Source organism: Botrytis sinoallii (assembly GCF_014898435.1).
Source record: "Botrytis sinoallii strain Bc 23 chromosome Unknown BSIN_004, whole genome shotgun sequence".
NCBI classification, from domain to species: domain Eukaryota; kingdom Fungi; phylum Ascomycota; class Leotiomycetes; order Helotiales; family Sclerotiniaceae; genus Botrytis; species Botrytis sinoallii.
This window is the reverse complement of record NW_024066031.1, coordinates 892,102-917,412: the sequence shown is the minus strand read 5'-3', so window position 1 is coordinate 917,412 and position 25,311 is coordinate 892,102. Positions and strand designations below refer to the sequence as shown.

Sequence of the window (25,311 nt, the reverse complement as noted above, 5' to 3'; positions counted from 1 at the left end):
TTGATGAGCATCCACTGATACATCCTTTTTTCACACATGCCGGACCTCTATTCACTACATTGCTCGTGGCATCTAAGCGGACGGAGACAAATAATTCATGGGATCATATCGCCAGTGTGGATCTCAATACAGTATTTAAATATAAAAAAGTAGAATACTATTGTCCTATTCAAACACGCCAATATATCACAACATCCCTCATCCAAAAATCCCAAGCCATCCTTCCCACCCCTCGCCTCTCATGTCTACTCAACCCTCTAAAAAGTCCCCCAATAATGCTTATCATAATCCCCCTGCGGCTTCCACAGCGGCGCAGGCGAATACACCGGAATCGGCACCGCCGTACCATACCCCGTCGTCGGCACCGCCCAACTTGGCCAGGTGGGCGTTGCCCATCCCGTCGGCGCACTAGTAATGGTATACGTACTCGTATACGTTTTTGTTTTTGGATTTTCTCCCGCGCCCAAACTGACAAGACCATCGTTAGTCCCGTAGATATTATCGCCCTGGCCGAAAATGTTAGAAATGTGGTTTACACTTGTGCTTCCGCTTTCGGTCCAGACGGTCACGTCTTTGATGGTGACATTTGTGGCGGGGATGTAGTCGGAGGCGAGGAGGTAGAGAGCGGGACGTTGAGCACCGTTTTGGATGGAGCCGGTGAAGTTGCGGAAGGTGATATTGGTTAGGGCGACGGCGCCGCTGTCGGGGAGGTAGGTTTGTTGCCAGTATTGGTTGAGGTTTATTCCGTAGAGAGATGCTTTGGAACGGAAGTTTTCCCAGAGGATGTTGGAGACGTAGCCGGAGCCACCGGGGTAGGTTTTGATGAAGACGATTTCGTTACCGCCGAGAACGGATATATTGCGTGCATGCTGGGTGGAGGGGATGTCAGTTTTAAGAGTAAGAGAAGGGGGAAAGAGAAAAGGGGGTACGGACAATGTTTGATATCTCAGCCGAAACATTTAAACTTCCAATTGAAATTCCCGATCCAACTTGGTTACAAACCAAATTCTCCACCAGCGCATGATGGGAGGGACTTTTAACAGACACACATTCATCTCTATTTGTTACCTATCATCACCAAGATCAGTTTCTGTTTCCCATAATTCCCCTTAATCCAAGCCCGGTGGTAGTCTGGAAGAATTTCAAGATCTAGAAACCATACCTCATTATCATGAATCCAATAATTCGTCCCAATAGCATCAATCCCATCATAAGAACCCAAATTAGCTCCACGGATAGTCAGGTGATATACTTCAATATTCTCGCCAAAATCAAATATGAAGTGAAATTTGGGACTATCGATTAAAAGTAGATCATGAATTGTAGCATTTATTGGGGAAATCAGACGAAGCATTCGAGGTCGATTAGTGCTGGACAGTTGTTAGATATACGCAACGTTTGGAAGAGAAAAGGGATGACTTACTTTCCATTAATACGGTACAAGTAACCTTGGCCTTGAATTGCTCCAAGACCATTAGAGGAGTAGAGTTCGAAATCAACGGCTAAGTTTGTTTAGCTCAGAACAATTGAGAGAGAAGGAATGATCATCTTACCATTAATAATGACAATTAAGTTCTCCAGGAACTCTCCGTCACCCTCCCCATTAATAGTACTATTCGATACCTCAACGTCCGTAATCCCATCATCCAGAATTTGTCTCGGCAGGACATACCTATTTAACTTCTCTACACCTGCAAAGCCCTCTAGAATCCTTGCGCGAGGTACAACATATGGTACAACATAAGTCGAATCCGTTGAATTGGGATAATAAGTCGCGGTAATGAGACCGTCGAGTTGGAAAGCCCAATTGGTTGCATTACTCAAGATGATGCTAGTTTTGAGCGTGTAATTTCCAGCAGGTACAATCAAACGACTACCAGCATGTTTTTGAACACAAGAGGTAAAGGCGTTAGTAATTGGGATAGATACATCGTCGTTGAGGGGATTGAAGGTTGGATATAGGGTGCGAATGTTGCACTCAGTAGTCTTTTTGGAAAGAGGTGTAGTGGCGCCAACTGGACCAGTGAGTTGTGCTTGTGAAAATAGACCCAAATGAAGGAACAAGAGTAGGGATGCTTTGATTGAAAACATCTTGAATACCTAGTACCTTTCTGAGAACGATACTATAATACATGTACCTACAATCTTTTTATGCTCGCTCACGACAATATCGTCAAACAGACGTACATTTCACGAATTCTGTCGCAATCGCACAACCCATAGCGGTCTTTGGACCTGCAAATTAGATGGAAGAGATTATGCACCAAACAGATATCTTCAATAAGCTTTTTAATATATTGAACCGTAGATTCGAAAGGCAGGTGGGGCTGCACCCTGTGAACGTCATGATCAAAGGGTATGGCGCATTTTGGGTGACATTCGGTAACTCGGCCGAGTTATGACCGTGAGTCAGCTCCTTCCCCATTTCAAATCTTTGACATGCAAAGGTATATTGAGGTGGTATTTTGTTATGGGTCGTGTTTGGGTCGAGTGTCTTTCATAGGTTACTTGGATTTGCCAAGATTATTTTCACTACGCATTCTCCTCATCACCCCGAAGTCTAGTTTTTGAGTTACTCATTCTCTTATCAATGCAATTTGCACAAATAATCTTAGCTACGCTCAAAAAAGTCACATATCTATTGCCTATAGAATGGACACTGATATCAATACCGACAAGTAGAGACTGTGAAAAGTTGATAAGATGGCTCTAAAAAATACAAATTTAGCGCCAGGCTTTCCAAAAATCGCGCCCTAACGTCCGAATTTTGAAGCTGTTTGCCTTGTTCGAAGTGGATATTTCTTTATCTCACTCATAATTGTATATTAAGCTCTTCATACATGAATAGACGCAAATTCTTACCTCGCAAGGAGAGCCAAACCCAAAAATTGGAGAAAGTAGGGGATTTTCCCCAGCCATTGGCCTCTTCTTGGCTAATGCAGATACTTCTCAGCTTATTAAAAAGTGGTGGTACGTAATAACGGATATAATCAAGGTAGCAAGTTTCTAATAAGGTGGTAAGATGTACTGAAATTGGTCTAGCTAACGACTGCTTGATCTTCAAACAGCACTTTATTGTGCGGGTTAACCAATCTCGGCCAAGAGCTATGGCGGTGACAGTATCGCGCCATAGACTGATTAGAATAGATATGGCGAGAAGTGTTAGCAACTCAGAGTGACGCCCCGTGCTACATGATGGTGCTACTGAACCAAGAGAAGAGAGAAATATCGCAGTGCAAAGTTAGGAGCGACACTTACTTTTTCTCGCTTGATTGCCATCGTCTGCTTGCGTGAATTCAAATAATTCCTTGCAAATTGTCGGGTAGTGAGAATCAAGGCATTGCGCGAAAATCGACATGATTCAGAGTGCAGGAGAAAAAAAGTCTGTACTTTGGTCGCAAAGATTATATATGCTTTCAAGAGCCGATGCAAATGGAACGATTCACTTAGAGTTCATACCCTAATCTCAAACACACAAAAAATGTGGTATGTGATCTTCCGACAGCTTAGTCTAGCAACATATGGAACTCGTTTTCCCTTAGAATCTCGACTATTGGAAGAGATACAAAAAGCAGATAGGCTCTTAACTAATCATTTTCGGAGCCCAAAAGGAAAGGAAGATGCTGTTTAAACCCAAAAAATTCCATAACTCACAGAGAAAAGCTTCATGAACTTTTATAATGACGGTCTAGCCTTTGTCCACGAATAACAGGTCTTCGACTTAGGCTCGATGGGGTCTTTTACCTCGAACACTCCCGTTCTCCACTTGAAGACAATGCAGTTATTCCCGTGGAAAAGCCTTAGTCCTGAATTTATCAACGTGCAAGATTCTCAATTAATCTATCTCTAGGATCCATACTAGAACCTGAAAGTCTGCTTTAGAAACTCGGAATCAAATCGCACAGTAGAGAAATAAGGAACATTATGGGAATCGGACGCCAAAAAGCCTTTCTTTACTCAGTAGAACAACTAACTACACTCGATGATCCCATAAATAGAACCTACTAAAAGACCATACCCTCAGCAATCCTTGACAGCAGTCTCAATTCATTCTTCCTGAGTCCGAGAATGTTTCTTTTCTCTGTCGTCGACGCCAAGCCATAGCATATCCGGGCGACTATAATGGCCACCGACATCTATGAATGCTTTGCTCTTGAGTATATCATCTAGATCTAAATCCGCATATATTATACCCTCTTCAGCTTCTGGTATGTCCGTAGAGAGTTTTCGACCATCCGGACCAAAAATTGCCGAATTTCCTCCCCCCGGGGTGTTCAATAAAGCACCAGCGCCCGTGTCCATTATATCAATGCCATTCTGAGTCAAAACAGCTGTTGTGTGAAGAACGAATGTTTGAGATTCGATTGCGTATGTTTGTGATAAACTATGGATGCCTGTTGGGTTTATGTGAGCATATAGTAGGCTCTATTGTGATATTGAACGGACAACAAACCTTCCTTAGACAACGACCATAATCCTGGACCTCCGTCGTGTTCGAAAGCGGGTGGCCAAGCAGCCACATGGAAATCTTCTTTCTGAAGTATTGTATTATACTTTAATAGTGGTTGAGTATGCTCCCAGCATGCCAAAGCACCAATCCTTCCAATGCCTGGAACTTCTGCTACATTCTTCAAGGAATTGCCGGATGCATCTCCAAATACAGTCCTCTCCATATGAGTAGGCTTTATTTTTCTTCTTGCCATTATAATTTTGCCATCGTTCCTTATGATTGCCTGCGAAATATATAGAGAGTTATTGTCATTTTCCGAGAATCCAATTGACACAGTGATGTTGTTTTCAGCTGCACAAGCACAAATTTGTGCCATCTGAGGAGAGTTGATTTGCAACGAGTTTTTGATGTATATTGCAGACAGTTTGAAATCAACAGGGCGGCACCTGAAATTTGTTCGTGTTAGTTTGTCCCTCAATTGACAGGATGCTTAATTGATATACATCCCAGATCCAAGCTGGATACCCAGGTATCCAGCATTCGGGGAAAGTAATGAGCTTCGCTCCATTCGTAGCTGCTTCAACTATAAGCCGACAGGTCTTCTCCACAGCCTTCTCAAGGTCCAACCATTCCGGTTCTGCTTGTGTTACTGCAACTTTTGTTGTTCCTTCTAAGTGTCCCATTTTGTTTTATTCGTCCGATGGATTCAATGAAGGACAAGTCTTCCAGGTGCGATCAACTTATACCCAAAACTTGGGCAGGGCCGCCCCCCGGAATGTTACACTTTCATGATTGTGTAAGATGGACGATACGATGCAAATGTGAAGGAATCGATAATGGGGGATGACGATAAGCTTGTTGCACATAGCGGGGCAGGAATAACTACTCCATCTCCACGGAACTATAAGCTCTTAGAACTCTTCGCCGGTCAATGGTGACTCTCCGGGCTTTGAAATAAAGCTAGAAGGGGAATTCGGGTGGTAAGAGAAGAGATCTCAGGCCCACAGACAGTTATCTTGATGAGCTGTACGGTCCAGAAAAATGATTTGTTGACGCATTTTTAAGGTGGTTCCTATGTGAATGGAAACCTGGGAGTCAAATGAGTGTTTTAATCGAAGCAGGGAGCAATAGCTTAATATGTATACGAAGAATAACTGTAGGAGTGCGACAGAGACATTGTATATGTATTTAGCAGAAATTGGCTATTCCATTGAATACCATGAAGAAATTCTTTGTGGTCTGTTGAATGAGTGAGGCTGTCAACACGACGGAGTAAATTTCTAGTGATTAGCTTGCACCACTAGAGCTGCAGCCTAGCACAGACACCAAGCTTTGCTTCCCCATATTGTATTGTCTCCTTCACCAAACCTTGTTAATTCATGTCAACCTTGCCAACGACGACTACAAAACTACAAATCAAAAGTTGCAAAAAATAAATGTCCAACCATTAGTCTCTTCTACAGAAATATACAACACAGGTTTGTACTTTGCCAGATCAAATTCTCATGGTTATTACGATCACAAACAGTTTCTAAGTGAATGAAAAGACTCGGCTGGGTTTTGTCAATTGAATGCTTCAACAGTCATCAAATCTGTTTGATACACTTTCTATTGATTGTATGTAATCATGGGAATTTGCATGATATAGTTGGCAATCATCACTCAAGGTAATCCCGCAATTGGATCTGGCAAGTATCATGCCATACTCAACTTTGCTTGACTCCAAGAATGCGCTCACTTTTCTCAACACTTGCTCATCAATATAAAGACCACGGTGGACAAGATTCATTCTCACAACCTCAGTTTTTCCGATGTTTTTTGTAATTTTCGACTTTGCCTGACAGCAAGATCTGTATGGCCAGCTTGTCTGATAGATCAAACCAAGCCTATCCTCTGCCTGCGCCCTTTCTGCCCTTCTGTTTCTTTCCACTTCTCCGGGGCTTGGAATTTACCACAAATATAACCTTGCGGACAGTTCATTTTCTTTCTTTTTGATAGGGAACCTCACCTTTACTTCTGCTCTACCATCTGCAGTACAACAACCAACTTTTCACGGCAGCTTGATTCTCGACAACAAAAGATGCCCTCTCCTCTTTCGCTTGGTACCGACCCTACGTTCAGCTTTGATGGCACTGAGCTTTGCGGTGCCTCCGGATTCTCTAGAGTCCATCTCAATCCCCAGACTTTGTCACCCCGAAAGGTATTTTCTTCTTTCCAACCATCGTCGCAAACAAATTCCAGAGAATGCGATCTAGAGAGTGCACAGAATCAATGCAAGGTTGGGTTATAGAACCAGAAGATCCAAAGATTATAAACCCAATAGAGCTCTATGTGTCACGACATACACACGAGGATGGATATACAGGAAGAACAATGATAGCAAGAGCAGCGTCTCGATATCATCCGGCATCATCATGGGCTTCTTCATCGACTTGCTTAATATCCCACATCAATCCCTGTGCTCGGAATCAAGACCTCAGATCCTCGAGGATCCACTAAGATTCATGATAATACCCCAAAGCGCAAGACCACTCAAGTTCATCTATGATCAGTTCCTTCCGCTGATTTGCAACTCGGCCCTTGCCTATTGTATAGCAGGTATGGATATCATAGCTAACTTCAGCTATACATACTACGTTTTGACTTGTTCCATATCACCATGAACATGGGACTAATTGAGAAATGAGGATGAAGACAAAGATGAAGGATACTTCATTGATATTTACATTGCGTACTCCGCAACTAAACATCAACGCTATCAACGCTATCGAACACCTCTAAACTTACTGGGAACTGGGAACTGGGAACTGCCAAACCTACGAACATCTGCGTGCCTCGCCAGACACTGGCAGGATTATATATAGTATGATTAGGAATGATATTTACAAGTACCATAAGCCGAGACAATGATTGATTTTCAATTCCGCATAATATTCTTGGGCGTGGTCGTAGCTTCCAGACCAGATATCCCTCAAGTTGAGACGAAAATGCAAGCACAAGTTCAGAATACCACGTTGTTTACTGTCACATTGAGATGCTTTGTGTTATGACATTCTGATTACTACTTTATTCTTGCTATAAACAAAGTTTTTGCTGTACTCTCAAGCGGGAGCAGAAAACACTTGTATACCAAGTATCCCGTTCATGAAACAAAAGCATAAGCGCGGCACCCTAAGTCGCTTAAAAACGAAAGCAAGGCCGCCTCTGTTGATATCGCGAACTTGCTCCTGAAAACATCTTTCCGTTTGAAAAATATTTCTTTGGTCCTTTCAAGCTGTATGCCATCCTGGTTATTTTAGTGTGTCAATTAGCTCTCACTGACTCCGACTGGCGAACTTAGTTCGCTTTTTTGGTACTGGTGATAGTATGGGGTTCCAAACACTTCAGAAATATTTGACGGGCTTTGTTGGACAAATGGTCTAGTTCTTTATCACTAGCCCTCCCATTTTTAGTATCGAGCACCCGTGCCCTGACATCGAACTCATCATTGACTTTCAGTCCTTTGATTGCCTCCACAACATCTAAAGCCACATCGCGCGTGTTTTGGTGGAAGTAGAGCATTTCGTCTTTTGGCAAAGATACATAAAGTAGCATTGTCTTGACGCATTGAAAATGCTCTGTGATAAATTTACAGAGGAGTAGAAATTGACAGAGGTCACAGTGGTCCGAGAACGGCCCATCCACAGTGTGGTCTTGATTGTGCCAAAACGTGCTCAAGTGTAAGCATATGTGTTTAACTTCCGCGTGGTTGTCCTTAGTGGTGCATCGTCGAATTTGTAGCTACAACGCGGTTAGTTCACAGCTCGGATTAGGGGGTGGATCAAAATACATTTTTCTGTTTCTTGGCATCTTTTAAAACAATGGTGCCAAAATTTAGACGCCCACCGAAGTCAATAACAACGTTATCCCAGAAGAAGTCGACAATTTCCTTCCAGAGATTGATGTATTCATCATGTGCAACGTCCATCTTTTGTATCGCTTTGCCCTTTCCTTTCCCGCCCATAGTCAGGTTGGTACTGCTTACTTCGTCCAGTTGGAGTGCATATTCGACTTTTTCTAAAAGCCATATTAATTTCTGAATACCGCGGTATTCGTTCGGTTTGAAGAAATCGAGCATTCCCTCTGACTGCTCCCAATATTTCTCGTTTTTCCAGTCCTTAAGATCATCTTCTGTAAGACCTAAAACATCGTCAGATACATAATGAATAGGAGGAAGAGCTCGGTCGGCTGAAACCCTTCTGGAAACAGCAAATCGTCTTCCATTGCGAGAGAGGCGCGCATGTTGGGAATCTCGGGACCACGCGAATATCAAAATTTTGTAAATCCTGTTTCGTACTCCGACAGGGAGCATCTTAAACAACTTCCAGAAACTGCTGGCTGTTAGCACAAAATTTGTGATATCATTGGCGCAGAACATTGGATCTATACTTACTCAAGTGAAGTTGGGCCATCTCTGAGAAAATCGCCAAATGGTATTACAGCCTTGAATTTGGAATTGATTTTTGGTTCTTGCTTGGGACCAGGTTCTTGATAGAAATCGTCTTCAAACGACAAGTAAGGAATCGACCTCGATGGAACTAGCATTTTTGCACTGCGAGGTCGGTCGTCTGATATATAGCAATTGGCGAACGCTACTTCGAAAATTGGGGCGTGAGTGTTGTTACGAGACATCGTGGTTGTTGGTTACTATACTTATGAAGATTGATCAGTGGGAGGCTTGATAAATGAAGGAGGTGATGAGGCAGTTATGGAATATTGAACAAGTGCTTACCAGAAGATTCAACGTGAAAGTTGACGAAGATGAAAGTTACAAGGTCTTTTTAAGTGATAGATTCTTGAGGCTGTTGTTGAAACTGTTTGAAAGTATGAAGAGGAAGTCGAAGGATTGCCGATTAGAAGCAGAGCTGTAAAATTCAGCAAGTTTTGTGCGAGGTATTGCGTGAAAAGGCGAAGAGAATCAATATTCGCTCTTTGAGTTAATTCGAAATGTGCAATCGGTGAAAAGAAATTCCTTCTTGTAAAAGAGAGAGATACAATGTAAAAAAGAGTTCAAAACTAAACTAGTAATCAGAAGGAATTTGTTGTGTGTTCGCAAGTGTTGTGTTTATGGAGGAAGCTGTTGTAGTAGTGGATGTAGATTACTTTGTTTGTTTGAATTTATGTCCAGTACAGCCTCAACTAAAGATTCACCAAGATGAATGCTACCCCTCCAAATAATGCCTCCCAAACCCGAGCCCGGGGTTTGGCCGAGATGAGTTCAGATTTTCATGATTGGAGATATATATATATATATATATATATATAAATAAAGATTACATCTGGACAATAACAATTCACCTCTCGTGCCTACTCTAAGAACTAACCCGCTTCTATGCCCTTTAACAATATACGAATCAGGACAAAAAGTCATTCTTACATTAGTGGTCAATCTTTAACTGTTGCTCATAGATTTGATACTTTTCCAAACAGAGATATACTATTTGGAGTGTATCTTCAACTTCACCTTTCTCTTTTACATTCAAAGAACAAGGAAACTCCATCAGATTTATGTCTATAGAGACTTGTAACTTTCCTCATAAGCAGACTTGCACAGAACGAACTATCTTGAGTCCTTTGTTTAGCACAACTGTGAGTTTTCGGCTCCAACAACCTCTCTATACGAAGACGCGCAACCTCATTACAAGCTCTCTTTAGACTTGTCACTCGAACTAAGCCTCCCCTACTTCTTTACAAAGACTAGGTACTCAATCTAAATCGAGATTAAACGACAATCTCTACATTTAATCATACCTATCTACTCTGCGAGTAGCGGACAAAGCCATTAAACACAAACTACTATTATTGGCTGTTCTTTCTCGCCTGATAATATCCCGCTGGTCATCGGTTCCTTTCGTCGGGTATGACTACATCCTCTGCATACAAAAATTAGGCAATACTCAAATCAGCGCCCATCTTCCTGTCTCTTCAGAGCAGCTTTATCTAGCTAGCTACTTATTTTGCAGGGATTATTAGGACCAGCATACTTACGCGGCTCAGAATTAGTTATCCTCTCGAAAAGTCTGAGATAGCAATATACTCTCGGCTACGATCATCCATTCCCGTCGTCGCCACTCTTGCAGATATCCAAGGAAGTCCTACCCTCTATACCAATACCCTCCCTCATCACTTTTAACGAGGAAGCTCAATACAATGGAGAAACGATCTAGTTTAAAGCTCGACGATGATCGTACTAGGGATGTACAAGCTGACGAGACTCAAGGTACTTGTTCATCTGCGTTCCAAGAGCTAGCAACCTCATCTCGAATCGTGCAGATATGGATCAAACCAAGACGTTTTCAGAAATCAACAGTCTCGATGAAGTGTCTAGTGGAACCCCTGAACTTCACACTACGTCTGGCCATATCCCAGACCCATATATACTGCTCCAAACCTCTACTCGCCATCCTAAGTTGCCTTCTAGAATTCCAATCACTTCAAATGGGCCAATCCAAAATCGCTTGCTATCAACTAGCATCCGACCTCTTGCAAACTTGGAAACCTTCTCATTGTTTCTGATGCTTCCCTTTGAGATACGAAGAATTATATGGAAAAAGACTTTGCCCGGCCCAAGGATTATTCTCATACGGTCTATTCTGAGCAAGTGGCCCCTTCGAATGACTTTCACCCGACCTCCAAGGAATCATAATACATATAAATCTAATTACGCTATGCCAAATGCAATGCTAGTGTGTAAGGAAGCTTTAGACGGTAAGATCCCTTTCTATTCTCATATTTTCAAAACACAGATTGCTCAAGAAATGCATCATGGTCGAGAAACTTGCGTGCAACGGAAACTGGCTCTTCCAAATCCTTTTGAGAAGCCTGTTTACAGTCGCTAATTTGTTGTACAGTGATTTTAGAGGAGTCTCGATTGGTGCGAAAAGATTTTATCTGTAAAGATATTCCAGGACCATGCCTGCAGAACAAGATTGCTTTGAATTTCAAAGCCGATTCGATATACCTTGATACGGACGGCGAACGAGAGAACTCGGCTACTGACTATCCAACAAAGTGGCGTCCCATTGCAATCCTTATGGATATCTGGTTTGATCTTCGCTTTTGGACAGAAATCTCGCATCTCATACTCTCAATTCCTGGGGTGTACAGAGATAGATACAATTGCGATGACTTTCGAAGATATCTCAGGAACATATTTGCGTACATGGAAGGATTGAACCGCGTAACTTTCGTCCTTGCAGACAAGACAGAGCATCTACCATACGCAGAGAGAGATCTTGCATTAGAGTACCCGATGGATATCGAATATGCTCTGGATTTGTTCGCTAAGCACCCCCGAGAAGTGTCGCGCGAGGAAACATTGAGACTTGGGGAGTGGTACAAGGAATTTTCTCCCAGCTTTGTGGAGTTTGATATGGATGCTCTGAGAGAACATCCGTATCGGAATGATTGGACTTCTGCTAGCAGGCCGCTGATTATTCCTAGAGATGCAGTTGTCGATTTTAAAATTATAGTTGAGAGGGAGAAGTCAGAAGAGTTGGCAAGAAGAAAGAAAAGATTCTATGCAGTCAAGAGACAGATTGCTGAAGAGGAAGATATACCATGGTATGATGTTTGCTATCAGGGGCCTGCTAGGGAAACCTAGATGATGTTATGAATCAGTCGATCGTCTTAGGCTTTAAGTCTTTGGCAGCAAGGCTTTTTAGGTAGTTTGCTCCCCACAATTGCATTTCATTTCATGTGTCATATCAATGACAATCCCATAACATTTCAACTCATAACACTTAGTAACTTCATTGTGTATGACTTAAGGTGTTGAAGAATAGCCCACGCAATAATGACATATTATTCAATATTAATTAATACCCAATGGTCTAAATAGCAAACTGAAATGAATCAAATTGAAGTAGTAAATCCTGACATGGTGTTCATCATGATTCATAGCATCAAATTTGAACTACAGAGCAATCTCCATTATGTTTTACATTCACCAAGCGAGATACTTTGAATGAGAAATCATTTTTAAGAAAAGTTATCTAGCCTTACATTGGTATCCATTAGCGATGAAGTTAGCGTTTGCAACTCATATGACATTGTAGCATCGTCTTGTAGTAACTATTGAACGGAATACACGTCCTGAAAAGTCCTCCCCGCCTATCTCGCAATTCTCTCCTCCCCCTCTCCCATCCCAAAATCCTTCAAGAACCTCCCCCAAACAGCCCCCTTCCCACTCTCCCCCACCGCCACACTCCACAAAACTCTCGCAGCACCATCTTCCCATCCAATTGGACATCTATCCCACCCACCATTCCTCTTCCTATTCTCAATCACTTCTTTGGCCGCGCTCAAATACCCAGGATCCACACTATTCATAGCTACTTTTCGATCTCGCCATGCTGCTGCTGCCTCGGTTTCCGTAAGCATATTGAGTGCGGCCTTCGCAAGATTCGTGTGGACGTGATATCCATTCTTGTGGCGGTTAGTGGGTGTAGGCTCAAATACTCCCTCGCGAGCTGAGACGTTGATGATGTGGGCTAGTGGCTTGGCGGGTTGACCATTGTTTGCTGGATGTGGACGGGGAGTACCCATGAGAGGAAGAAGTTCGCGGATCAGGATTAGAGGGACGAATGTATTGACTGAATGCGCGGAAATGACGTCTTCATAAGGTATTTCGTATAAGCTTTGAACCCAAGAGGTCTTGGGTTCTTCCATCATGTTTGAGATTGAAGTGGTGTTTTCTGTTCGTCCGATTATTCCAGTCTCTTCGGTGGATATTTCGTTGAGACGCTTTTGTTCTGTATCGAACGCTAAAAGGTTTAAACTCTGAACACCTCCTCTGATCCGAGCATTATAGTTGGTATCAAGGATTAGATTGTCATAGTTATTATCCTCAAGTCCTAGCTGATTTTCCAATTCAATGGCTCGTCTCTCTTCTTTCACCGAGTCTGTCCAAGTTTGAGCTGCATTGTTTATAAGTATATCAAGTCTTGGTGTGTTTTCTCTACTCCAGTTTCTCAGTATCTGCTTAATCCCAGCGACCAAATGGAAGACGTCGTTTGCTGCTCTGAAGTCGGCTCCTAGTATTCTCAACCGCTTGACCCACTTTCCCGAGTCGCTTTCCGCTAGATATCTCACTGCTGCATCTCGTGGATATCTAGAGGATACTATTACTTGAGCGCCGCATCTGAGCAGTCGTAATACGGTATAGAAGCCTAGGTTGATTCGTCCTCCTGTTACCAATGCCGTTTTACCATCCAGATTCAGAGCTTCGGGCAGTGAAAGATTGCTTGATGCGAGATTGAAACTTCCGCAGGGTTTACAAAGAGCTGGGTATTGAGGATGAGGACTCGTAATGAGAAAGTGACAGAGATAACATTTTCTTTCTTTTCTTTTTCCTCTTGTTATGTCTTCGCTTGCCGTGGAAAATGGGCTCCGCAGACGCTGGTTCAGCACCTGCACTACATTGTTCAATGGTGTTTTTCCATCAATACGAATGCCATCTTGACTCTTGACATAAAAATCAAGTACTCTAAGTGTAGTCTCAATATCTTCTATCGAAGGCGGATTCTCAGTAGCACCTCCTAGAGCATTCGGAAGACTTCCATGCCTAGATTGAGGGCTCATTTGATGTAGGTAGGCTTGAATTCCCTGTATTATGCCATTATATAAAGCTGCTCCTATCGAATATGAGTACCGAGCCGGCGCATTTTTAGGATACAGCTCTTTCGCTATTTTTTCACCCAAGGGAGATTCGACGTGGGGAAGGTAGAGGGCCAAAAGACTAGGAAGCCCCTGTGTTTGGCATAACTCTTGATCCTGTCGAATTTGTTGGGCTATTGAAGAAGGGGTGTGGTTTTTGATAAAGTCCTGGCATGATTCTTCGGTATTCAACATAGCTACCAGAATAATTCACAACGAAATATTTTGTGACTGCTTGTTTTGTTTTATCCTTTGAATTACTCACCGAGCCCTATAGGTGGGGGGTTTTAAGCTTATAAGCTTATTTGCGGCGCAGATGACGGGTCATTTCAGGGGTTTAGCGGGCCAAGCCCACTAATGCACCATCGTGCTGTGCCCTGTAAATAAGCAGAAATCCTTCAAATTCGTGAGTCATTTGAATTCTGCACAAAGGACAACAAAACCACAGAATCGCCCTCGAACGAAGTAATTATATCCCAAGTTGATAACATTCTTCCAAGTTCGGTACACAATGGACACCAACGTTTGGTCGATTCCATGGCCACGCGAACTTCCAGTCGTGGTTCGGTGCTTGCAAAAGCTACCACGAGAGATAGTCCATCAAGTTTTGAGCGATTTACCAGTCGTTAAGATACTATCGATTCTCTCTTGGAGATTACCATACCTCGATGAATGCGTTCTTTCTCATAGAGCCTATGGACGACTATTCAGCTCACAAGGCGAAATCTCGAACGCTTTGAACTATTACAGACTCTACCGCGAGATATGCTGGTTTCGTCGATGGCCTGCTGCAGACACAGACTCTGTGTTTGCAAGGTCACCCCAGATGCTCTTGAGTTGGGGGATAAGCGTGAATCGCATGATCTTTCAAATGAGACGCCTGATTAGAGTTGGCTTGAACATAAACGATCATGATTTCGATCTTCTCGTCAAGTATGGAAGGCCTTGTCCACGCAATACAGACATCAGGTTTGATGTGAATGGACCTTTCCCCGATTTGAAATATTGCTGGGACTATTGGAATTGGATTAAGAATGCCAAAATGAAGCTCAACAAACGGAAATCCGACCAAATAGAATTCTCAGCATATTTGATTGAGAAATACCCACGAGTTCTTAAGAGACCGCTTGATCCATCGCAGGGGGCTCCTCGGCCCAACACTACTCATACTGTGGTTATGCTTGAGAGAAAAGCGATAAAAACTCTAAAGAACAGAAGTTTATCCCATTGTTGGCATAGTAATCAAGGCTTGTACAAGTCGGGCAGATATGTGATTGAACTAGTACCATATGATCGATACCTTCGGTTACTACTTGACACGTTAGCCAAGTATCCACTTGATGTTGAAGTCACTGGTCTTGAGGAAACTCTAGCCAGCGTCTCGCTACATGATGGCGGGCAAGGAACGACCCTAGAAGATACCAAGTTGGCTACTATTCCTGAAAGAGATCCTAATGACTTCAAGTACTCAGAAGAAATCGCTGCTAGTTTAAGGGTAGTATTGAAAGGCTTGATGTATATATACACCGAGCCGCCATTGACCATACCTCGCATTCAATGGGAATCACTTAGAGATGAAAATTCTTCAGAGAAGTGGCCAAGATTCTTCGTTGATAAAGGAAGACACGAACATCCACATTTCCAGTATCCATGTGCAAATCCGAAAATAAAACCTTACGACGACAGAGAGTATGAATGGCTAGCAGCTTTTGTCGAGGTAGTCACATGGATAGAATTGAATATTGGGCCGGTAAATGAAGATTTTTAAGTCTTCATTGGTGAGGAATCCCTGTGGTGGCAGAATCCGTGGTTGACGAATGCATTATTTCATCAAGTATAATAAAAGATTTAATCTTTAATATTGTATTGAAAAAATGGGTCATACAGTATTAATGTGATTAACTTTCATATATATATATGATTAGAAAATTTTACTTTAAGAGGACTTAGAGAAATTTTCGGAAATTTTCGATTTTTCGAAATTTCTTGATTTTCGAAAGTTTTAGCCTAAAGCTATTTGCAAGTAAAAAAGCTTACTTGTATTGAAATCGATTAATAATCGATTATCAATTATAATTATATAAATTAAAATTGATTCGTATTCTTGTTTAAATAATACTATATTCTATATTGTATAGTATAGTGGTAAAGCTTCTGCTTGAAGAACAAATTAAAAGTGAATGGCAAGATATAGAACCCTTTCCCCTTTAGACTTTCGGCTAATACCTTTTCCCACCCTCTAATATCTACGCTCGCTCCCCCGCTCGCTCTCCTTCTCCTCCTAGCTCCTCTTCATCTCTTTGGCCTCCTTCTAACTCCTACACACATACCCTTCCATCCACTTGTCCTAAAAATCATAAAGGTCCTTCAGCTGAAAAGCCTTTATTTTCTTTTTTCTATTATTAAAATGTCAATAATAAACGGTTGTCATTTTGAACTGGAAATATTCATCGATAACGAAGAATGTATTTCGTTAGGAATAAAAAAAGTTTGAATTCAATAATATATATATCAAATAATTATATAGGAATTTATACTGACATTTTATTCGTACATAGATATTAACTTTGCCAACACAGGGAATGCACATATTGCTCATGGCAGTCAGTCCAATAATAAAGCTGCTTGAAAAAGTCTTGACTATGATTTTGCGAAAGTATTCTGGTTAGATTGTCAGATTCATTGTACAATAATCCTGAAACGTGATGTCGTGAAGGACATCGTCACAAACGAGAGAGCAGTTACGAATTAGACATATGCTGCTTGTCATTTTGTCTAATTTCAAAATTGAATGTTCACTGCATCACATTACCTCACTAAGTAGATTTGCGAAAGACAAAACCAGATTTATTGATATTGGTGATTAGATTGATTTGATATGATCTAAGACTTAACTCATGTCCGGAAGTATTTCTATTTTACCACCTGAAACGACCTTCAAAAATTGTCGACTCTGTTGGAAAGTAAAGCTGACCTGCAAGTTGCTGGCAGAATGAATGGTAGACACTACGCCGATCTCGAGGTCTTCCAATTCTTATTCAGCCACCGAAGCTTCAGTTCCTAGAGAAAGATCTCTTTCGCGTTCGTTCTATGCATTGCCAAAGTTCTCGGCCTCTCCTCGTACCCGATGAGTTTGTTCAATAGCATTAAATTCCACCCAAAGATTCCCTGAATATCATCCTTGAGAGACTGAATTAGAGTGTCGTGTTGCAAGTTATAAGGCGGATGACGGAGCCTGAACAGAGATTTCAAATTCTACTACAGGCGTTGGACAAGCAGGGTTCTTTTTGTTCTCCTTCTGAATGCACTCTGCATTTCTTCGATGCAAACGTTCTGTTCATTTCTACAAGCGAATGCGTCCATGATATGTTGAGGAATACCTGGTATGGGAGGTGTGAGGATGTATTTCTTCAGATTCGGCATCAACGTGACCGCACGGTGGCCCAAGGATTCTACTCCATCGTGACTATTCCAATGTGAACACTTGACGGTTCTAAGTTCATCGAATAGGGTTTGCAACCAAGTTCCAATTGAACGTCCAGAATATGTATCGTAGTGCAACATAAAACAATCTTTGAATTGCCAATACTTTCTCGAGTACTTCATGCTAGTGCAGTCAAAGATGTCTCTATCGGGATTGATGAAGAAAGTTCGAAACAAGCCAACTTGAGCGGAATTAATATCACCTAAATGTAGTCGTACTTTGTTGTAATGTTTTTCAGCCTCTTCACGGCTTTCGCGGTTGACAAACAAGACTGATGGTGTTGGAGCACCCAAATCAAAAGATTTATCCGTTGGATGAGTAGTTATTTCGAGTAGGCGCTCCTGCGAACAAGCTAGGCTCCAAATCGCCAACCTTAATTCGACCGCGAGCCGAGGAAACGGTGTGAGGGTACTGGGAGCTTCTCTTGATATGGTATCCCAGCTGGTACTGGTCTCACTCTCAGGGAACGATTTGAGTGTGCTAGCTATTTGTTGTACGTCGGTCGCAGGGGTTGTCTCGCCCTCGTTGGTGCACGAATCGGATTTATTGGTTTCTTGTTGTAAATTGCAGATGGCCAATTGTTCAACACCGGAATTTAGGCTATCGAGTGCCTCATCCGTCATTGCATCGGTATTTGACATCGTATTCGGTGACATCTCTTCAAGTAAGCTAAGACTAAGGTTGGGGACGATGATGTGATACCTGAAAGGGAGACAGATATCGAAATAAAATTAGATGGAGAGAATTCAGTTGTATTTATTTTGAGATTTAAGCTGAGGTTAATAAAGCAGGTAAAGACATGGGTCAAGAGTTCGGTTATCGGAGAGACACAAGCTAATGAAGTTATTCACTTGAACTAACCATAGTATTCACCTGAGTTTTGTATTTGCATACCTAGGTATTCATATAGATTACAATATTGTCATCGTAACAGGCTCTTTAGAAATGCTTAGCTGATTCTAGAAGACGATGTCGTATGGAACACAAGACATGGAATATTGCAACAGAACAATAAAATTATGAACACACTCTGGATTCTGTAACATCGCAACTACATTCTTTCATTAATCTAGACTATTTAAATAGCAACATTCCTATTCAAGATGATACAACCAACATCCCACACAATCACTTTCGAAGCATCGCACAGTAAGCCTGGGCTACCTTGTCATTTCGAAGATGCCGTACCTACGACTCACGTCTATCGATCCATTCGGAATATTTTCCACTAGCCAAAATTCTACAACACTACCTTCTAATGTCCATGATTTACCTCACGAATTATCTCAACAAGCTCGGAGATTGAAAGAATGGATTTCCTACCCATTCACTGTTTTCAACAACCGGGAGGAGTTCGACGAAAAGATCAGAGAAAAGCTAAAACATGAGTTCATGGCAACTATCTGTGAAGTCTGGACTGATGCCAGACTATCGACTGGGATATTTGCTTTACAGATTTTGTCAAGTCTTAGGAAAAGGAAAAGTACTTTGGAGAATCGACTGGAATCCAGGAGACGGAGAACGCGTCAATGTCAAAAGAAGACGGAATGATACTTGAGGGGGTTCGGTATTGACCGTAGAATAATCTTTGAAACATTAACCTCTTTGAAGATGCTAAATGTGTGAGACTGTTTCAGGTGATGATATTTTAGACAATAAACTATAAACATAACCCATCCACTCCAAGTGGCTTCCGAAAAAGCGCTGGTATCTTTTAAAACAATGGTATCTAAGCCGAACCCCATCCGCATTAGATACACCAACATCTAATGTACGCCGTGAACTCCGTTCTCAATAGTAACGCCAATCATTAAGATAAACAGGTAATAATACAATCAAGAATGCAACTCGTAACGATATTCTCTTTTGTGTGCTACACCTCCACATCTATGCCATAGAATCCTCTGTACGGATCCTCATACTGTGTATTTCTATGTCTGTTGTCCGCTGTATATATTTATCACCATGCATAGCTTGTGGATAAACATGATCAGTCGAACTGTTCGTATCCAAACTTTGTTTCATATAAGACATTCGACTTTTTCTTCGAGTTGGCAATGAACTGAGATGACTGTTGTAACTATTGTCGGGACTGCCGTATGATCCAGGATTCTTGCCACTGACAAATCGATCCCAGTATGGTTTGAGTGGAGGAATACTTCCACAAACGATAATAACAAAAAGTTCCGAACCGCTCCATACGAGCAAATCGTAAGTTTTCCCTAGTTGTTGTTAGTGATTTGTTGTGTTACTGCCGAGATATACTTGGTAAGCTTACAAGTAAGATCGGAGTGGGCGTTAAGTGAGCCCAAAAATGTTGTTTTGACGATACAACAAACCGCAGCACTGGTATTGTTAGTGCTTATTCTCTCAAATGAAAGGAGGATAACTTACATAAGTCCAAGGCCCAAAAGTATGGTCAAGTTGACACGCTTCTTCATGTCCATGTTGAGATTCATGATGACACTAGCAGGTACAAGTGCGAGTACAATATCTGCGAGGCAATTCTCAGCTAATACACCTCGTTAGCAAGTTTCATTTGGTTGACGTAGACATTGCAATACGAACCTGCAGTAAACATGGCGAATCGAGATTGAACACTAGGATCCCAGCACGTGTGTGGAATACTTGAGTCCCATAACGCTTTAGGCGGGCTGCATTGCACGTAGGTGAAGATACAATCTAGTCCGTTGATCAGAGCAGTGAGCCCCATAGCTCCATATACAAGCCATTTGCGCCAAGCGGTTGTATCACCACTCATGATTCGGAGAACGAGAAATCCCACTGCAGCTTTCCCAGTGATAAAGGCGAAGACAATGACAACTTGGATTATGTAGTTGAACTTTGCGGCTTTCATTGTTTGCTCTAAATCGAGGTAATATAGATGTCGAAATCCTCCAAGTTTCCATTCGTATGTCATGAGACCGCCATATATTATAAAAAGACACTATCATTCAGTTAGAACGATATCATATGAGTCTTGAAAGAGATATACGTACCAAAGTAACAAGCATGATCCAATCATCCCTCCCAAGCCCTTTGATCATGATTCTGGCATAAAATCTTGCCATGACAATCACGAAAGCAAACGCAATCTGTGTCAAGACGATTATAGAAGCCGTAATTCCCCTGTCAACGTCTCCACCTGCTGGTACTTCAGTGCCGGGCATATTGACGAACTGATGTATAGGCTGATATAAACTCGATATGAAACAATTGAGCGTCAAACAGCAGATCATACAAACTTAATCAAAAGCAAACCCAACGATCATGATTCATGTTCGATGTTAACGGGATAGATGATCTATTAAACTACTTGAGCATCTTTCTTGGTTGAACCCCCGCAATGATATCGATATCCTATCGTAAGCACTGCCATGACCTACAGCCGAACCACTTTTGCACTGGCGTCGCATGGCGACAAGGGTGCAAGAAAATCATTTGAAGGATTTTCGCACAATCACTTTCACTGATAAATTCCATTCCTGGAGCCTAGAACCGCGGTAGCAAGCGAATTGAAAGGGGGTTGCAATTGCTGAATTGCTGTGCTGGCAAAGCCGATACACGACATGTCATGTCTACTAGCTCTCTGCAGGCGTTGTTCTTTGCGTTGTTCTCTTGGAGGGAAAAAGGACATACTTACTACTTAGACTCGGGCCCATGATACTATTGACTTTGTCCTGGAATATTCCGTGCGCCTCAGCTCAGCCGTTGTTACATTGTCAATAAGACTGAATGCGCACGATTGATTCGATAGGTGATTGCTCGTAAACCTACGTAAAGGAGCTACAAAAGCAAGTATAGATAATGTGTGACCAAGAATCCGAAAGAAGAAGCCGAAGCCGAAGAGTGATATCAAGCACGGGGATTGTCCTGTGTTGAGTGTCCTAAATTCCTTCCGAATTCCTGATCGGATTACGTATTCAAGCATAAATATATATTCCTGGCAATTCAGTGACCGTCGTAACGCTGTGGAAATTATTTCTCACTGTCACAGCTTGATCTGACTGTTCAATACTTTGTAAATGCTGCAGTATCACTAGCAATTGCACAAGATTGTGAAAGGATCTTGTTAGGGCTTTGTGCCATGTCCATACATATCTAGCATGAAATTCCGACAATAATGTAACCCTAAAATAGAACTGTAAGACTCAGCCAATGTCGTGTGAAAATCCCCTGTTGCCATGCCTCGCTTCTGCCTACCCATGCAGCAGGGCTCCCTAACATGGACCAAATCGAGATTCAAACGTGGGGGCTTCCTAGTATGCAAATTGATCAGAATGTCATAGATGGGAGCTTTCGCATATGGCGCGCCTTCTAGATAGTATCACATCACACTGTGAAATATATAACCTCGTCGGAAATCATCCTAATCAACCTCGTGGGCGCTACAACTTTAGATCGCCGAGAAGCCCGTGGTCAGTGCTTACTGTCACTTACCGTATCCGTCACTTCCCATCAATTGGAATTCGTGCATGGAAGCTTGGACGTGGGCCGCCGTTAGACCTATGACAGGCCAGGCGAGCCAGGGTTGTGGTAAAGGTTGCTAACACCCCGCTTAGCAGATGCCAGATGGTTCAAGAAGTCTAATAACCAGATTCCTGGGACATGTAGTAGTTATTGCCTTGTGCATTATGAATGTCTTAGATGGCACACGTTAACTAGCGGTAGTGGCACGTTGTTGCCGACCAGAAATTTCAAAGATTTAACATCGGCTACAAAACGCTCAATTTAGCACAGGCTTTAGCGCACGAACGATATGTGGAGACTCATTGAGTGGAATTCGCGGAGATAATATTATTAGACTATTGTGAAGATTTTGGATGAATGCAATCTCAAAATTAATAAAGGGTCAATTGCAATTTGCAATTGACTCCGCTTAGGTAATTTGAGGCCTAGCTATATTCTCATCACATCTTTATCTAATAACCCTAGATCTAGACCAGGTTTTACGAAACCGAAAGCCTCGGAATCAGACTGGAACCGCCACGATTATGCTATCTCCGAGAGAAGCAGTGTATTTGACGATTTTCTTTGCTTGAAGACCAACAGATGCTAAAAGAGCATGCCATTCTCCTTCGGTTCGCTCAGTTGATGCGAGAACTGTCATCATCACCAAGTCAATCTGGGTTGCATGCCAGTGAGCGCCCGTCTCGGGGATAACCATCTCGTCAATCAAAATGGCCGAATCTGGACCCATTGCATCTTTCAAATGCTTCAAAATGATGCGACATTTCTCATCGGGGTAGTCGTGAAGGATGTTGCGCATATAGTAGTATTTTGCACCTGAAATACTTGTCAGCATGTAACCACAGTTCCACTGGTAGGATTGCAACAGACCTGTGACTGTTTGAGGCGTGAAAAAGTCATGAACTTCGAGCTCCACATCCTTCATTGGAAGTGCATTCTTGATAGAATGATCAAGCTCCTGCAAAATCACGCGACCAGGGACGCTGGGCTTCTCCATTCTCAACTCCAAGCACTTATGTCCAAAACCACCTCCGACATCAACAAAGACGGGCTCCTTAGGATCCCAATCTTTGGTCTCTTCTTCGATTGGGTACTTGGAGAGCCAAGTCGGCATCTCGCCACGCTGACCTACCATGAATTCGGCAAAGTAGTTGATTAGTCTAGGCTGTTCTTGAATCCAGTAGAAGTACGGGGTTTCAGTTTTGAAGGCGATCTGAGCAGGTGCACAAGTGTTATCTGTGATGTTCTGATATTTTCTCTCAGCCAAATAGTCAGGCGTAGCTTGTAGTGTAGGGCCAAGCGAATGAAAGCTGTGAATTTAATAGTCAGTGATGGATGTACCGAAAAGCCTTCAAAACTGTGAGAAGGAATCACTGACTAGTGGCCAATACCACCTTTGTAGCCCTTTTGAGCCAAAGCTTCGGTAATCTTGCTGGCCTCAAAAATGTTTTTGCCAGTCTCTCGAATCATTCGTACAGAGGCAAGATATCGGAGCAAACGAACTAGTTATGCTGTGAGAAGGTGTCAAATTTGAAGCTGAGGATCGAACTCACCTAAGAAGGCTGGATCTGACTCGGTTTCTTTTGCTAGCTGCTCAACAGTCATTGGTTCCTTCTTCACAACCATGATCTCAAAGAGCTTCATATCACAACCAATCTGAGCGCCTGTCAATTGAAATTGCTAAGACAGTTTGAGTTAGCAAAAGTCACGTTTATTCTTGCAACGAATAAAAATAGCACATACCAGATACATGATACGCTGCATAGAGTCCCATGGTGTCTCCAATTCAATCGAAAGATCTCTAAGATCGTCGATTATCTTCTTTCGTCCTGCCTCATCAGCGTTTGCAGCGGCGGCTTTCACGTGAGTGATAAGATCATCCATTTTTGATGTTAGTATTACAGTTGAAGTTGAAGTTGTTTTAGGTTTTGTCGTGTAGTAAGAGTTTTATTAAGAAGAATGTTTGCAGACTGTTGTATTAGGAGGTTATTTATGGTGGGTTTTTATAAGCACATGAAGATAAAAAAGTCAGAAGCCAGCCCACTGCGCCTTCTTCAGAATATGTGAATGTTATCTCAAAACAAAGCATAACTGACACTCACATGGTATGCAGCCAGTGAACGTTTGACCGCAGAAACTGCCGTGGTACGGCCTTTTCCAATCAATAAGACATCAGGGGAAATGGCGCAGCGGGGCTATTTGTTAGAATGGAATCATTCAAGTCCAAGACACCTGCCATTAATAATTTACCGCACATAGGGAGTCACCACATCCCTCTTTCGACACCTATTTTTTGCAACACATCACTTTGAAACTCTCCTTCTTTACTACCACGTTTGAATAGTCTCCTGATAATATGATACAGGAGTTTGCACCACAATCACAAAGCCCATAGCAATTCCAAATAAGCAGATTATCTACCTAGATACTGCCAAGCATGGTGGTGATTTCGAATTCATACTGACATGATTCTCCGTCATCAAATCTGTAAGCAAGGTTCTAGATTCGACATGGCCTTTTGAATTCATTCAAAGGTTCAGATGTACACAACATATACGATGCTCAAACTTCAGGGTTGCATTATCATTGGTGCTCGTACCGGTTGGGAAGGGCTTCAGCTGAATGAGTAAGCTGCAGGAGACCCATGTCGCACGTGAGTTACACAAGTTTTCAGCCTCCAAGGAGGTACATATATTTGGCTTTTCGATAATACTACGTTATGGTTTACCCCGGAATAGGATTTCTCATTGAAACTCTGTTCTCGTGGTTCGAGCTTGGTACCGGTTCTATAGGTAACAATACGCCGAGGTTCCCAGGACGAGCAAATTTCTCCGCAGGATCGATTGCGAATACAGCGGCAACCTTCGATGTACGACGAATATGAGGTCAATCGCCACATGGGAGATGTACAAACATGGCACGCATATGCTTTGAGGAGGATCCGTATCTGCACAACCAGTGCATCACAGACGGCAAGTGGTAACTCAATAAATAGGACGCAACCCTCCAACCGAGCAATTGCGAGTAACTGATTGCGCATTTTTAGACAGTAGTTGCGAATGTCGTCTTTGTACTCTCATCCTTGGGCTAACTTGACAAGGCCTGTACACCAGGATCTACAACAGAATCCCCCCTAATCTATAGTACTACCCAACATTCTTGCCTCTGATGGATTTGAGTCGCACCATTTGTTGGGAAGAACGGCTGGGTC

At 42.3% G+C, this 25,311-nt stretch overlaps 9 protein-coding genes across 9 annotated transcripts; 2 read left to right on the top strand and 7 right to left on the bottom strand.

Moving 5' to 3' along the window:
• Window positions 1-257: 257 nt before the first annotated feature.
• On the bottom strand, window positions 258-2,091 carry EAF02_002783 (uncharacterized protein; the record flags this gene model as incomplete). Its single annotated transcript, XM_038898831.1, has 6 exons — window positions 258-869; window positions 934-1,068; window positions 1,163-1,370; window positions 1,424-1,502; window positions 1,554-1,612; window positions 1,673-2,091. The coding sequence occupies 6 exons, from the start codon at window positions 2,089-2,091 to the stop codon at window positions 258-260; spliced, it is 1,512 nt and encodes a 503-aa protein (XP_038761119.1).
• Window positions 2,092-4,047: 1,956 nt separating this feature from the next.
• EAF02_002782 (uncharacterized protein) lies at window positions 4,048-5,133 on the bottom strand (the record flags this gene model as incomplete). Its single annotated transcript, XM_038898830.1, has 3 exons — window positions 4,048-4,394; window positions 4,454-4,896; window positions 4,976-5,133. The coding sequence occupies 3 exons, from the start codon at window positions 5,131-5,133 to the stop codon at window positions 4,048-4,050; spliced, it is 948 nt and encodes a 315-aa protein (XP_038761118.1).
• Window positions 5,134-8,270: 3,137 nt separating this feature from the next.
• On the bottom strand, window positions 8,271-9,121 carry EAF02_002781 (uncharacterized protein; the record flags this gene model as incomplete). Its single annotated transcript, XM_038898829.1, has 2 exons — window positions 8,271-8,820; window positions 8,883-9,121. The coding sequence occupies 2 exons, from the start codon at window positions 9,119-9,121 to the stop codon at window positions 8,271-8,273; spliced, it is 789 nt and encodes a 262-aa protein (XP_038761117.1).
• A 1,518-nt stretch (window positions 9,122-10,639) lies between these two features.
• On the top strand, window positions 10,640-12,092 carry EAF02_002780 (uncharacterized protein; the record flags this gene model as incomplete). The annotated part of the gene is made up of 3 exons (XM_038898828.1): window positions 10,640-10,709; window positions 10,763-11,197; window positions 11,341-12,092. 3 exons carry the CDS (start codon window positions 10,640-10,642, stop codon window positions 12,090-12,092), a joined length of 1,257 nt encoding a protein of 418 aa, XP_038761116.1.
• Window positions 12,093-12,601: 509 nt separating this feature from the next.
• On the bottom strand, window positions 12,602-14,341 carry EAF02_002779 (uncharacterized protein; the record flags this gene model as incomplete). The annotated part of the gene is made up of 1 exon (XM_038898827.1): window positions 12,602-14,341. One exon carries the CDS (start codon window positions 14,339-14,341, stop codon window positions 12,602-12,604), a length of 1,740 nt encoding a protein of 579 aa, XP_038761115.1.
• A 316-nt stretch (window positions 14,342-14,657) lies between these two features.
• EAF02_002778 (uncharacterized protein) lies at window positions 14,658-15,914 on the top strand (the record flags this gene model as incomplete). The annotated part of the gene is made up of 1 exon (XM_038898826.1): window positions 14,658-15,914. One exon carries the CDS (start codon window positions 14,658-14,660, stop codon window positions 15,912-15,914), a length of 1,257 nt encoding a protein of 418 aa, XP_038761114.1.
• A 1,490-nt stretch (window positions 15,915-17,404) lies between these two features.
• On the bottom strand, window positions 17,405-18,271 carry EAF02_002777 (uncharacterized protein; the record flags this gene model as incomplete). Its single annotated transcript, XM_038898825.1, has 1 exon — window positions 17,405-18,271. The coding sequence occupies one exon, from the start codon at window positions 18,269-18,271 to the stop codon at window positions 17,405-17,407; it is 867 nt and encodes a 288-aa protein (XP_038761113.1).
• Window positions 18,272-19,517: 1,246 nt separating this feature from the next.
• On the bottom strand, window positions 19,518-20,800 carry EAF02_002776 (uncharacterized protein; the record flags this gene model as incomplete). Its single annotated transcript, XM_038898824.1, has 5 exons — window positions 19,518-19,852; window positions 19,909-19,976; window positions 20,025-20,142; window positions 20,199-20,577; window positions 20,630-20,800. 5 exons carry the CDS (start codon window positions 20,798-20,800, stop codon window positions 19,518-19,520), a joined length of 1,071 nt encoding a protein of 356 aa, XP_038761112.1.
• Window positions 20,801-22,602: 1,802 nt separating this feature from the next.
• EAF02_002775 (uncharacterized protein) lies at window positions 22,603-23,984 on the bottom strand (the record flags this gene model as incomplete). Its single annotated transcript, XM_038898823.1, has 5 exons — window positions 22,603-22,916; window positions 22,971-23,410; window positions 23,479-23,602; window positions 23,654-23,780; window positions 23,844-23,984. 5 exons carry the CDS (start codon window positions 23,982-23,984, stop codon window positions 22,603-22,605), a joined length of 1,146 nt encoding a protein of 381 aa, XP_038761111.1.
• Window positions 23,985-25,311: the final 1,327 nt, after the last annotated feature.